Source organism: Hypomesus nipponensis, chromosome 14, assembly GCF_054491055.1.
Source record: "Hypomesus nipponensis isolate SF chromosome 14, ASM5449105v1, whole genome shotgun sequence".
NCBI classification, from domain to species: domain Eukaryota; kingdom Metazoa; phylum Chordata; class Actinopteri; order Osmeriformes; family Osmeridae; genus Hypomesus; species Hypomesus nipponensis.
The window spans coordinates 5,984,942-5,998,254 of NC_140374.1; the positions used below are offsets into that span (position 1 = coordinate 5,984,942).

The 13,313-nt window shown below is 45.1% G+C and overlaps 1 protein-coding gene across 1 annotated transcript in view; it reads right to left on the reverse strand.

Moving 5' to 3' along the window:
- LOC146258413 (A disintegrin and metalloproteinase with thrombospondin motifs 20) overlaps window positions 1-1,536 on the reverse strand; it is a 75,978-nt gene extending 74,442 nt beyond the window's left edge. Inside the window, exons 1-2 of the mRNA XM_084671494.1 lie at window positions 1,193-1,536; window positions 617-975 (exon numbers count right to left, since the gene is read on the reverse strand). Coding sequence (XP_084527620.1) covers window positions 617-975; window positions 1,193-1,283 — 450 coding nt within the window. The 5' untranslated portion in view covers window positions 1,284-1,536. The remainder of the gene's footprint in view (window positions 1-616; window positions 976-1,192) is intronic.
- Between the last annotated feature and the right edge of the window lie 11,777 nt (window positions 1,537-13,313).

Below are 13,313 nucleotides of genomic sequence, written 5' to 3' on the forward strand. Positions count from 1 at the left end.
ATTAAGTTCCACACTAGTAATCTGCTTGCTACACTGTCAGGAATGATGATACTCTTTTAGACGTGCCTTTCCTCAATGGTCTGGATGTAACCCCCCTCCCCACTCCCCTCCCCACCTTCCCAGCCCCAATGACATCACAAAGTAATCAAGCGTGCCAAGTTTGTAAACAGGTTAGAACTTAGGGTAACATATCACATGAGAGTCAGGCAGTAGTGGGTGTCAAATCACAAGGGATTTAATTGGCTAATAAAACATGGGGTGACAGCTGTAGCATTTGGCAAACACCATGTGAGCCTAAAAGTATCCAGAAATTAAAGACGACCTAATGCTAGTGTGTTTGTGTGTGTGTGTGTGTGTGTGTGTGTGTGTGTGTGTGTGTATGTGTGTGTGTGTGTGTGTGTGTGTGTGTGTAGGCCTAATAGCATCATCCAAGTGGCACCTGAGATGCACCACTCCTGTGTTAAAGACATGTCTTAAGACACTTGTTCACGTTACACCCTTATGCATGTCCCTTGTGTTGGTAAAATGAGGAATACGTCGACATGGGAATCAGACGAAACACTTGTCAGCATTAGCTGATAAAAGTATTTAAGTTTATGGGGAAAGTTATACTCACAAGGCCAGTGCACAAACTGAAGACTGCGGCGAATTCAGTCTGAGCGTTGACGTGTCCGCGGAAAAAGCAGTGCCGCATATCGCTAAGATCTTGATGGGAGCCCGTTGCATTGCTGTTCTCCGCTCCCATATGTGTCACCGTGTAGGAGGGAGCGATAAAGCCGGAGTCGGCAGTCAAATTGAGATGAAAGCGTTGTCCGAAAGCGTCAACTCTGTAGTGAGTCCGTAAACCAGACATATCAACATTTAAACTTCTCCGTTTCCGTTTGTAGTGCATCTTGTGTGGAAATAATTCTCCGTAATCATTTATTCGGAGCGGTGTGATGATTTCATAAGATGACAATTGTTTGATGAAACTTTCTAAAAAGCAAAGAAAATCATATCGGGTTATTGCCTATTCGTCCAAACAGTTGATGCACAAAGGTAACATTATGAGCTAAAATAAAATAAGCTACACAGTCATGTAAGTCATATTAATATTCGGTTATAACAAAAATCTTTTTTAGCCAGTAATGCAGTTACTTAAAGTTAGGCTATTTATCCGGGCGGTATCCCTATACATTTGATAGATAATTACCTTGCTTCGGATGTAATCGGTATTCCAGTGAGCTCCGGACAAGTGCTGACAGATGACACATTAGTCCAACCAGCCAAATTGCAAACTGCATGATTTCCTCAGCGAAGAAACCGCGGCTCTGGTCTCCAAGGCACTACCCTCTATCAAGCGGCTCTCCCTCTCCTTCTCCCGGCTTGTCAGCAACAGGTCGTGGGATCCGCGGAGGCTCTCTGCAGCGCAAGTCTTGCAAAGTGCACTGGCCTCATCGCATTACCTACGAAACATGCATCCACTACTCACAGTAAACCCACACTATTTACCATTCCAAAGAATTGCTGCTCAATGTAAACCACGTCTGTTAGGGATCAGTGCCAACTACTTTTTCTTAGCCATCCATTGAACACTCCTTGCACCCTAAGCACTCACCAACTTCACAAGGAACGCCCCTATGCCTGGCAGCCAATGGTTGAGTGCTCAACCATCATGGGGCAGTCTATTTTCTAAATGAATTCAGCAGTTCAGACGTTCATCACAAAGTGGAACATTAGTCAGCATCAGCCTCCAAGTATTTTGATATTTTTGCAATCTGAACGTATCCCTCGATAAATGTCCATCCTTTAGGCTACTCCATCAGAAATATCTCAGAGACACTGAAAAGTAAAACGAGGCAAAAGCAATTGATGAGACCATAATACTTTTAGCTTTTAGGCCGTGAGTCTTTATTACTAAATTCTCACTCCAGATACATATAAATAACTAGGCTGTTGTTGATTGCAACACTGGAAGTGTTATATAGCCTAGAGTTTGCCATCGGCCTCGCTCAACGCCACATGGACAAAGTTGGGTTTCCTTGGCCTCGGAAATGGTCAGATCCTCGTTAGTCATTTGGGCACGTAAAGTCTAGCACACACTTGATGGACATTTGAAAAGGCTCTTGTTTTTCATCCCCTTTGGCCACAAATGTCACCGTATTGTGCGTGATTAGATTCGGTGGGCTCACCGGAAGCGCTTTTGGATCTTGTAAGATCCTCCGCTTTGACTTCACACAAAAACATCCTATACCCGACGTTATGGCTATTATTTATTCAAAAAGCACGTTCGGTAGCTAGTTTAGTTGCATTCACTGAAACTGAACAAAGAAATAATTACACTGAAAACTATCTAAACGGCTACTGTTTGAGCGTAATAGTCAATGACTTAAAAAAATGTGAACTTAGTATTTAAAGTCGGGATGTTTTCAATACGGCGCCAATTGTGTGCTGTATCCCCTGGCCACCAATGTCTTGATACTAATTTGGATGGAATGATACGTTTTATTAACGGTCAGCTATATAGTAGCCTATAATACAGCTGGCGCATTGTTCATTTGACCTACCCGCGAGGTAAATTCAAATAAGCTCATGACTGTTCAAAGCAAACACCTTTTGCTGCATGTTAATGGGAGAGGTTGGGAGATAGAGTTATTGTTCGGTCTAAGTAATTCTCTTTACAGCCTCTCAGATGCTTCCCTGAGGTGTTATTCATCCGTTTCCGAACCTCCTGCGAAGCCATTGATTCCTAAACCACTTTCAGAATTCTTTTATGATCAAGCCATACTGTGAATGTGGAGTAATCGAATTTGACAAACACTAACAAGTTACAGTCCACATCTATTCTCAGTCCTCTGAGGACCCCCCCCCCCTCTCTCTCTCTCTCTCTCTCTCTCTCTCTCTCTCTTTCTGCAACTCCTTAGACCTATCCTGATTATGAAATAGTGAACAAATCCAGGGCTTTTAAGATTACCTTCTACAATCTTTTCAAAAACAGAATCACATTCTGTTTATTTTCATGTTTTACTGTACCAGTCAAAAATGTTGACACATTTTCCCAAGCGTCCAAACTTTTGACTGGTACTGTACATCTTTGCTCAATCCTGAGTTTTCAAATCCTGATTCCCGAAGATTAAGAGGACAAGGAAAAAACGTCCCAATGTTCATGCTTGTAACAAAGAGAATCTAGCTGGTGGCGTGCCAAACAGGTGCCAAGCTCTCCTTGGGCTATACCTTTACGAACCCTAGCTTCTCCTAACAAACTTTCATCAGCTACAGCACCTTCTGACTTCTGAGAGGAGCTGCAGGCCTGAGTGGGTAGGCAGACTTGTATAACTTCCTCCTATTCTCATTAATCCTCTACAGATGTAGTGGTTAATGAAGGAGATGTCCCACCGGCTTGTGGGACTCTCATCCTCCCACCAGATGTGCACAGTCAGACCACGGTTTTACTGTGCTTCCCATTCTTTATCCCTCACTCTACCTGCGACTTTGGCCCTGTCCTCCATTTTTGACAGAATATTGGACCATAGGAAGGATTCTTGAATAAATAAACAATGTCCTACTTTACAATAGAAACCTCACGCCCTTTCCCTCACGCCCCATTTCTCATGCCCCTGGCAGCCACTAATTGTTGACAGTTGAGGTCAGTGCTCCACAGATCAAATGACAGTGACAAGAGTGCCGTTCAGAGGAGGGTACGAGTTCAAAATGTCGACCAGCTCTTTGTCAGAGATTGGAAACTCTGGAGTCACTCTCATCCTTTCATGCCCCCTCAGCCTGGATTTACCCTACGAGGCTTGGATTTGAGTAACGGGGTGGAAGGGGGGGTATGGGGGGGTATGGGGGGTTATAGTAAGGATGGGGGTAGGGTGCATTCTGAAGATTTACCCGTGTGAGAAGGAAATCTCAGCAAAGAGGATGTGACCATTTAAGTATTGTCCTTTTAAGTGGAGACCGACCACGGTGGTGTCTCAAAGCCTGTGTATCAGAGAGGGCATCTGACAGGATGTATGACTGCGGACATTGGGGGCTTGGGATACAAACAAAAAATCACATAATAAGTGCCTTTGTAAAAATGTTGTTACATCAATTCATTCAGTGCTTCTGAACTGGGAAAATAGAAGATTAAAAGCCCAAGTATTGTCCTCTTTATTCACTGCCCCAATCTGGCTTTTGATCTTCAACCTTTGTTGATAATTTACTCAACACAATATTTCACCCTGATTTATAATGTAATAGCTGTGCTGTTCCTCCCCCGAAAAATCTTTGCTCCTAGAAAATGTGTTAATCTAAGATATACAACCAACCAACGTTGACAGGAGGATCAAAAAGTAATACTCTGAGAATTAAAGTCGACCCAATAGGGCTTTTAAGGCTTGTCAGTGCCACTCAAACAACACCCCTGTATCACAGAAGCAGGAGAATGATATCAACACATTTCTTAATTGGACACACGTATGATTGTCAACCTCTGTCCAGATGTGACAGTGAAAGAGGCTCCAAAGTGAGAGTGATAAGTGCTAGTCGGTACTGTACACCATGACTGCAAACAGCAGTGGGGGCCTTTCAACTGGCATCCCCGGTGAATTATCATCCTGCGGGGGCAACCCCCCTCCAGCCTCTCCCAGTTTGGGCAAAGCTTGTCTCGGCCTTGAGAGCTCTCGTACAACTCACATCCCCTCCCTGCCATGGTTCAGTGGGTTTGAACTCCCAGTCATAACAGTGATCTATACCTCCAGATATACATGGGTAAGAAAGGAACCTTGCGCGCCACTCCCTCCGCTGTGTTGCAACTGCGGATCCGTTGACCTGTGTTTGCTTGTATGAGTCAAGCTTAGAGGGCACTGACTCCACCTGTGGTCTAGCCAGAGAATCACCAATTATTCACCGGTATACTGAAAGTGAATGGAGTGAGATGTTATGTAAGATCATATAGCTAGTATACCCTCAAACTACTCTTGTTCTCGAGTAATGAATGTATACCCACACAATGAATGTTTCATGCCACATAGTGCTGGTCCAACGATGCAAATCATCGGAGGAGTAAAGGGAGGCAGTGAAGTGTAAATGGGATGAGGTTACTATGTCACCAAGGGAGTAACCACAACATAGTGACCATGCCCCTTGTCTCCCTCCCTCTCTCAAATCCTCCAACCTCCACCACCGCCTCCCTCCCTCCCCATCTCACCCCCCCACTTCATCTCCCCCCTATTCCCTTCCCCCTTCCCTCCCTCCCCCTCTCCCACAACCACCACCACAGCCTCCCTCCCCCCTCAACCTCTTACTCACCCCCTTCCTCCCATCTCCCTCCTTCTGTCCCCCCTCCCCTCCCTCCCTTCACCCTTTCCCCTCCCCCTTCCTACCTCCCGCCTTCCATCTCCTCCTCCCACCTCCACCATGACCTCCCTCTCCCACAGCTTTCCCAGCTCAGGTGCTTCTCATGGTGGATGATCAAGAGGCTCGGCCACCTGAGACCTGTGTTGGCTTGCACTCCAGATTAAGCCCCCCCCTCCCAAGGAAGCTTCCGCCCCCCCCATACGTTGCCCTTCACAGACCTTCATAAGCTGAGAAATTCCATTGCCTTTAAACACAGTGGTCTGTCAACTTCTTTCCTGCTCCCATTGAGTGGTGCATTGTTAGCTTTAGCCCTGTAGACATCTTTAAAAACGCTGTCAAAACACTTCTCTCTCCCTACTATAACTGTGCTTTGTCCCCTAAGATGACTGTAAAAATGGTAAATAGATGTATTTATTTTAAGATTTCCATCTGTGAAGGGAAGCCAGACAGGATAGGGTTTTCACAGTAAGTTATGAGGATTGTTTTGAAAACAGAGTACAGAGTAATTGTATAGCACAATCCTATTGCTTTCATAGAAACACAGTCTGGTGTTTTGGGATCCCTTTTGAGCTTGACAGCTTGATGTTTACCCTTTGGGATTGAATGGCACTAAGAGAAGACCTAAGAAAGCCTCTTGATGATCATTGTGTTGCTGGGGCAATTTCACCACGAGCAAACAAACATCACCAAGATGGATCCTATTTGTCTGCGGTGCTTGATCTTTTCATTCTAATTCCAGCTTTGTTTTGGATCTTGTTCAACACTTGTCTTTCAACATTTCCATTTTTCATATGTTTCTCCTTTAACCCATAGCTTGTTTTGGTTTTAAATACAGCTAATTTGTATCGAGTGCAACCAAACCAGGAGGCATGTGAACAGATGGCCCAGAAGACATCCAGGTATTAGTCTGTCATCTCTTCCCTCCCCTATCTTTTCTTAATCCAGGTGAGATTTGAGCCATATGTGAGCTCAACCTATAGGGGCTTTGACCTGGAAAGGAAAGCTCCATTAAATGAGGCTCTCTAAACATGTGTTGGTACAACCCCCCCTAACTCCAGGCTGAGATTTCTCTGCTGATCCCCTCTTGGGGCAAACACCTACTTAGTTCTGTTTTCTATACCAAGCATTGCACAGGTTTCTACCACTAATGGGTGCCATGGGGAGACAGGTCTGAAGAGCACTGTGGGAAGGGAATGTTTGTGTGTGCGTAGGACCATGTGGGAGAGCGAAGTGTGATGTGTTACTGAAGTTTTACTGCTGCAGATTGTGCTGAAATTGACGGCAGGTTTCAGACAGAAGAGAACATTCATTCAAACTGAATCTGTGAAATTAAACACTTACTGTAATTACAATTGAGTAGCAAAGAAATAAAAAGGTCCACGTTTGAGATCACAGTCACACACAAAGTTTGTGGGGATCCTTAAACCCTGTGTAGACTCCAGGAAGACGCAAACAGAGGCCAGGGTAGCAGTTTACTGGGGCTGGGGACAGCCTCTTTGCCCAGCGTGTTGTCTGCTATCTGAGCCATGTGAATGTCTGTGAGGGCTCAGATTTCATAGAGAAACGTATTCCCTGTAGCAGCTGTCTGATTTGCAAGCAATCACGTTTCCAACTCCCCCCTCAGAGAGAAGGGTGCCCCTGCACACTCAAGAGGAGACGCTCACATGCTACTGTACTCTCACCCACAACACATACTTGACCGAGATACGTTTCAAGAGTCTGGACTTACATTCAATTAGGGTCTTTACCTCATCTGGCCACAGTCATCCCATGCCGTCTTTGAAATCATTGAAACTCATCCTTTTTTGACTCAGTGAGGTACATTGAATTACAAAGCGTGGATCATTTCTCTTGGCAGGCTTTTTCGAACGTCACATCGTAAACTAATCCTGCGGTGATAAGTGCTACGGGCCCTGCCGGTGACAGCTGCCCAGTATTTGGGTTATTAACAGCTGTGAACTTTTAGCTGCACTGACTCATGAGATTTGATGACAGTCCAATAGGGGGTCCTTTTTTGCCCATTTTAAGTCTATACAATATCCTAGGTGTGGCGTCTAATGGATGATCTCAATGTTGAAGACTGGGCAAGTCTGAAGCTCTATTCTTCAGTTCTCTCTGTGAGGTAGCAAGAGATGATGAATATGTCCTGGATCCATCTGTGGATGAAAGAATAATCAAGCCCAGGGTCTTTCTCTCTCTCTCTCTCTCTCTCTCTCTCTCTCTCTCTCTCTCTCTCTCTCTCTCTCTCTCTCTCTCTCTCTCTCTCTCTCTCTTTGTCTTGAAATATCTCACTCCCTGTTTCCTTTCTTCTTGCAATTCAGCTCTTCTCCACTTTCATTCCCATTTCTCCATGTCTCCTTCAACCATTTTTCATTTCTACACTGATTATCTTGCTCTCTCTCCCTTTTCCTCTCATTCTTTTAACTCTTCTCATACTTTGTTTTGCTAACTCCTATGAGTTCCCTTTCACTTTTCTTTTCTTCTCTAAATCTCTCCATCTCCCTCCCTTCTTCCCTCTCCTCTCCTTTCCTCTACTCTCTCTCTCTCCCTCAGTAGGTCAGGGTCAGCAGGTTATGTTTAGAAATCTCAGAGCACAAGGGAAATGAGCTGTGTGGACTTCCTAAAGGATAGCCTCGTGCTCATAGACAAGTCCACCATCTCAAACACACATTTCCCTCTAATCTCCTCTACCCCTTCCCTTTTAATCATCCCCGGAGGGGGTTGTAATGCCGCAAAACATGTCACACTAAGAATCGGAGAACCCATCAAAGATATGATTACACCCTTATTTAAATGATTGCATGTAAACTGTCTCCCAGAAGGGACCTTCAGAGCAATCCCGTGGATCATGGAGCGTAAAAAAGACCATATCCAGCATATATTCATTTGGTGGGCCATAGATTGAACGAAAGGGTGGGAAAGCAGAGGAATGTCAGTTAAAGCCCTGCAGCCCACTGGCGAGACAACTGCTGCACTATTTGTGAACTGAAACCAAAATAACGGGGCCAGCGCATTGGGTGGGTATGTTGCTGAGCGGCCAATGAGAGTCCAGTGTTGGGGTCTTCTGTCCATTAAGGGTCTCCCATAGGTATGGTCAGTTTAGGCTGGGAGAATGCCCCATGGGCCCACTGTCTGAGAGCGCTGAGCTTGCCTGCTAATTAGCTGCAACAGGGACAGGCCGGCTTAGACTAACTCATCCTGTCATAACACTAAATGAGGAGCTGGAACATTAAAGCTGGGTCAGACTTGTGCATAGGGGGTCCACGTTTCCATTAAAAAGTCTATTAAAAATCCTCTGGCCTTGAGGGGGAGATGAGAAGTACAAGCACACATCCATTATTAAGCCTATTTTTCAGTTTATCTCAGCTACAGGTGCCTCCGTAGTCTCTGGTCAACACCGGGTTAAACATTTAGGAATGTTATAAGATTATAGGTTACCATCTCGCTCCAGATATAACATGGTGAAATACAGTATCTCGTCAGGTGAAACGGACATAGGTGAGACTCGAACATTTCAAACACACTGACACGTTAGATTATACTGACATGAAACATGCTCCCTCCATAGCATTGGTCTGCTCTTCGATCAGTTTGCCTTCATCTCCTTTTGATGGCGATAGAAAAGCACATAATGGAAACCACACTGGGGATCACCTCTCACTGTTGATTTAGTTGGCTTAGCATTGTCCAGATGCTGGGAGATGGAGTGCTTCTCAGAGCGTTATTTACATTGAGCTTGTGGAGAGGAGTGACTCACTAGAACGTTGTGTCTGGACCAAGCTGCTGAAGGGCAATGTTACTGTAAAAGCTAAACAGTAACTAATTGGACTAATTGGAGTAGAGTGGAGAGTGAATCCCTTTAATTTGTGTTTCACATACAGTACTGAGAAATGAGAGAAGTGTCAAAAAATCTTTTTATTTGAATCATTAGACAGAGAACGTTTCCATTCAACACTGAAGATCTTGTGTTTTTCATGACCATTTACACAGTTAATCAACCATGTGTCTACGAGGGCATTTATCCACTTCATCGAAGCCAAGGCCGAACAAGAGCGGTACTGGTCACAGAGCCCCCAACCTCACCCCACCCCACCCCCTTACGGCTTTAACAGTACCGCCCACATAACTGTCCCTTCAGCTCCTTCCTTCACACACCCATGCACACCATCATCACCCACCAGCCTCAAGCCTGTCCCTCTGCAGGCCGGACGTTTTTCTCCCCACTCCCCCGCTCCTCCACCCCCTTATCCCCCCCATCACAGAACAGCCTTCAGCTCTGAGGTTCATCCTGTCCACTGATGACAGGATAAGACGCTTCAACCCACGGAGGGGTTGGGCATTCCTCCCCCTCTCCCACGTCCTCGCACAGGCCTGTCCTCAGCGTGGAGGCTTCATTCTGCCAGGGTGTCCCTTGATGAAGAGCCGCTTCTCTCAGAGAACATGGCAGTTCCCAGAGCCCCGGCACCCTCACACAGATAACCAGCCTCGGCAGACACTAACAGGGCCTAAATTTAGTGTGTAGAATGCCCCCCGTCTTGATAAGGCTGGAGGAGAGTTCACACTTCACAGTGGTAGTCACTTTGTTCAGTCCCACAGTTGAATCCTTGGCCTTTTTCGTCTTCCCCCTGACTCTTAATGTATTTATTCATCAGACACTTAATAAAAAGGGAAGGACAGTAAGGGGGGGTTGAACCTGTGACCTCTTAATGGCCGGTCGACAGCTCTAACCAATGAGCAACATCCTCCCACCTTCCCATTTTGCATTTAGACTGATATTACCTGTGATACATTGTTGGACAATACATTTTCTGGCAGCAGGGGTGCCAAAAAATATCCGAAATATTCCTATGATTCCATGAACTAGCTACACATTTTAATTGTTAGGATAGTAATACACCTCAAAATAGTCATACACCTGAAAAATGAAAATGCACACACATTTCCCCAACAGACAAGGTAGGCATGGGGAAGAGAGATTCCACCCAACCGTCTCACAGAGTTGAACAGAGGTGGGGGAGGGGGGAAGTTTGAGGAGGTCCAGATTCAGGATGCCCTCAGAGCCTGACGGTAAAATCTACTTTATTGATGAATAAGAGCGAATAAAAAAAAAAGAATGTCATTTAAAGCTGTTAAAACCAGATATTTTCTGTATCCCATTTATACATATCTTGTTTATAAAATCGCATTAATCATTTAAATAAACAGTTTATAATGAATATTTTAATATGATTTCCATGTCATTTTGAAATACAGGGAACATTTGTAAAATATTAGAGGGGAAAAACTGTGAAAAGGAAAAAAATGTTAACAGTGCAGGCTTTTCATTTGTCAGTGCCAGGACTGCCGTGAATAGAATCAATTTAGCACAGTTTGAATGGGGACTTCTCTGGACGTTATGGAGCCTCTTAGCTGCTTTAGTACCTGGACTGCCTGTGGCCAAAGGAAATTGGTGCCACACCTGTTAACACGCTGCCCAGGCCTGACTCTATCTACAGACACATGCAGACAACCAGTCTCCTTGGATTAATCTCTGTTTGCTCTCTCTGTGTGTGTGTGTGTGTGTGTGTGTGTGTCTTTGTGTGTGTGTGTGTGTGTGTGCGTGTGTGTGTGTGTGTGTTTGTGTGCGTATGTGTGTGTCTGGGTGGGTCTGTGCATTTTGTGGCAGATGTATGTGATTTTGATTAGGTGAAAGAGACAGCTAAATCAAAGGATAATCTGATATTTATCATCATTGTTCAAGCCACTTACAATCTCCAAAACATCAAAGCTTTATTAGATGTGCTATCTGAAAATCTGCCTTAATATAAATACAACAAAGACAGTTTGAAAACAGTATCAGATTAATTAAAGTCCCATGATCCTAGATAGCATGAAAGGGTGCAAATGTGAGATAACTATATTCTAATGAGAACCACAACTTCTCATTTCATCAAAGTAAAACATCCACAATTGAATAAACTCAGATTACGACTCTACCCTACCCTTCCTAACAGTTATTAAATAATAGTTTCCAGAAAATTGAAAAAGTTGTATATTAAAACTGTATATAATACAGTGATTGATTCATCACATAGAACTGGCCCCTGTGGATCTTTGTACGTATTAGTCATAACATGAGCTACGGCCTGCACCAGGTTCATGACATCAGAGCTGATGTGCCTTCCCTTCCCCCCTCTACCACCACCCACCAACCCATCCCCTCTAACCAAAATAATTCCCAGGCCTGTTTCAAATCCCAAACTGTGTAAATCCAATGGCATGAGTCCCAGTCCAGGTGGTCTTCATTTAGCCCCCCATCTGGAGACTGCTGCAGCTGGATGCAGCATCAGAACTGCCCCCCTCTCCCAACCCTGCACAGCCCCATCCTCTCCAGTCTCCAGTCTCCAGTCTCAACCCCAGCCCCCCCCAGCCTCAGCCCCAGCCTTGGTCCCACACCTGGCCTCGGCTTTGGCCCTGACCCCAGCCCCAGCCCCAAGCTCCAGTCCAATCCCCCATCCCCCATCTCCCAGCCCCTGGCCGTCATCCTCACCCCCAGCCCCCAAGTTCAGCCACAGCCCCCAACTTCCAGCAGCTTAATTTCTCCATAGGAGCATTTCAGCACTCTCAACCAGTGCGTGCAGCTCATAAAACTCTGTTGGATCTCTATTACATTTGATATAGTGCTGTGATGAATGGCTCCCTCCTCAGACCAACAGCTGGGATCTCCCAGGCGTTGTGACTACCGGACGGCCGGAGTTGTGCTGTGGAAAAAGCAAACCAGACAGATCTTCTTTAAATGAATCAATACAATAAAGAGTTTTAAAGAGGTCCACAGCTGACCCTGCAGATTAGGATCCCAAAAATAACTATTACTGTTACTTGATACTGCCAAACAATAGACTGACAAAAGGAGGGTATTGCTTAGTGGTTGGGGAACTTGACTGCTGATTACGTAAAAGATTGCAAGTTCAAATCCCTCCTGAACTATGCTTTGCTTTGGATAAAACAATTAATGCATTATTATATCAGTTGTATCTGGAACCGAAAAAACATTGTTTTTAAAAGAACTTTACAGAGACAGTTCTTCAGTAAAAAATGTTTTACTACACTACTGAGTGTAGTGTAGAAATTAAGGTAGAAGGGATGAATTAGAAATGAATTGATGAATGATAATTATACATTTTTGTCGTGTAAAGTATGACTGACTGCAACCCCCATCACATCCAACCAATCACTCCCAGCTAACACAGCTCAGGTTTGGGCTTAACAGGTATTGTCATTCTGCCTGATAGTGTGCAGTCATGTAAACAATAGTCAGCAGCAGAGGAAAACACCTGAGGGAGACCCTGATCAAAGGCTGCTCTGTGTGGGTGTGTGAATGTGTGTGTGTGATGTGATGACAGGCAGACAGAAATATCTTTACCGTGGGACCCTCAAGGGGGCAGAGGGCCTGTTGTGTCCACACCCCCATTTACCACAACATTTAACAGACAGAAAGGCCCGGAGACAGGCCTCATCTGAACAGGCACCTTCCCACACTCAATGGGACCCAGCATGGGGATGTCAGTGTGCTGAAAGCAATTTATGCTCAGAGGCTAATGCTAACATGAAAATGAAACTTGAAAAATCCAATGACAAGTGACAAGAGGCCGATTTTGACAGACCAGAGAGAGAGAGAGAGAGAGAGAGAGAGAGAGAGAGAGAGAGAGAGAGAGAGAGAGCGAGAGAGAGATGCCTTTGAAAAACACAGGAAACACGGCGAGTGAAACAAAGCAAAAGTTGTTCAGTTCGTCTGGAACATTTTTTTACCGCGTAATTGTTCGGGGTGACATTGCATGAGAGCTCCTTTGGCCGGGCCGCTTCCATGCAGTCCATTGCCTGACATCCACAGACCACCCGTTAGTCCTTTCTGACGGGATGCCTATTCAAACTTCACGCCTATTCACAGACCTGCCTGTCTCTCCTCTCCGCTCCGGGCTGGGTGGGGGGCTTGGAGAGGCGGGGGTCCTAGGGTT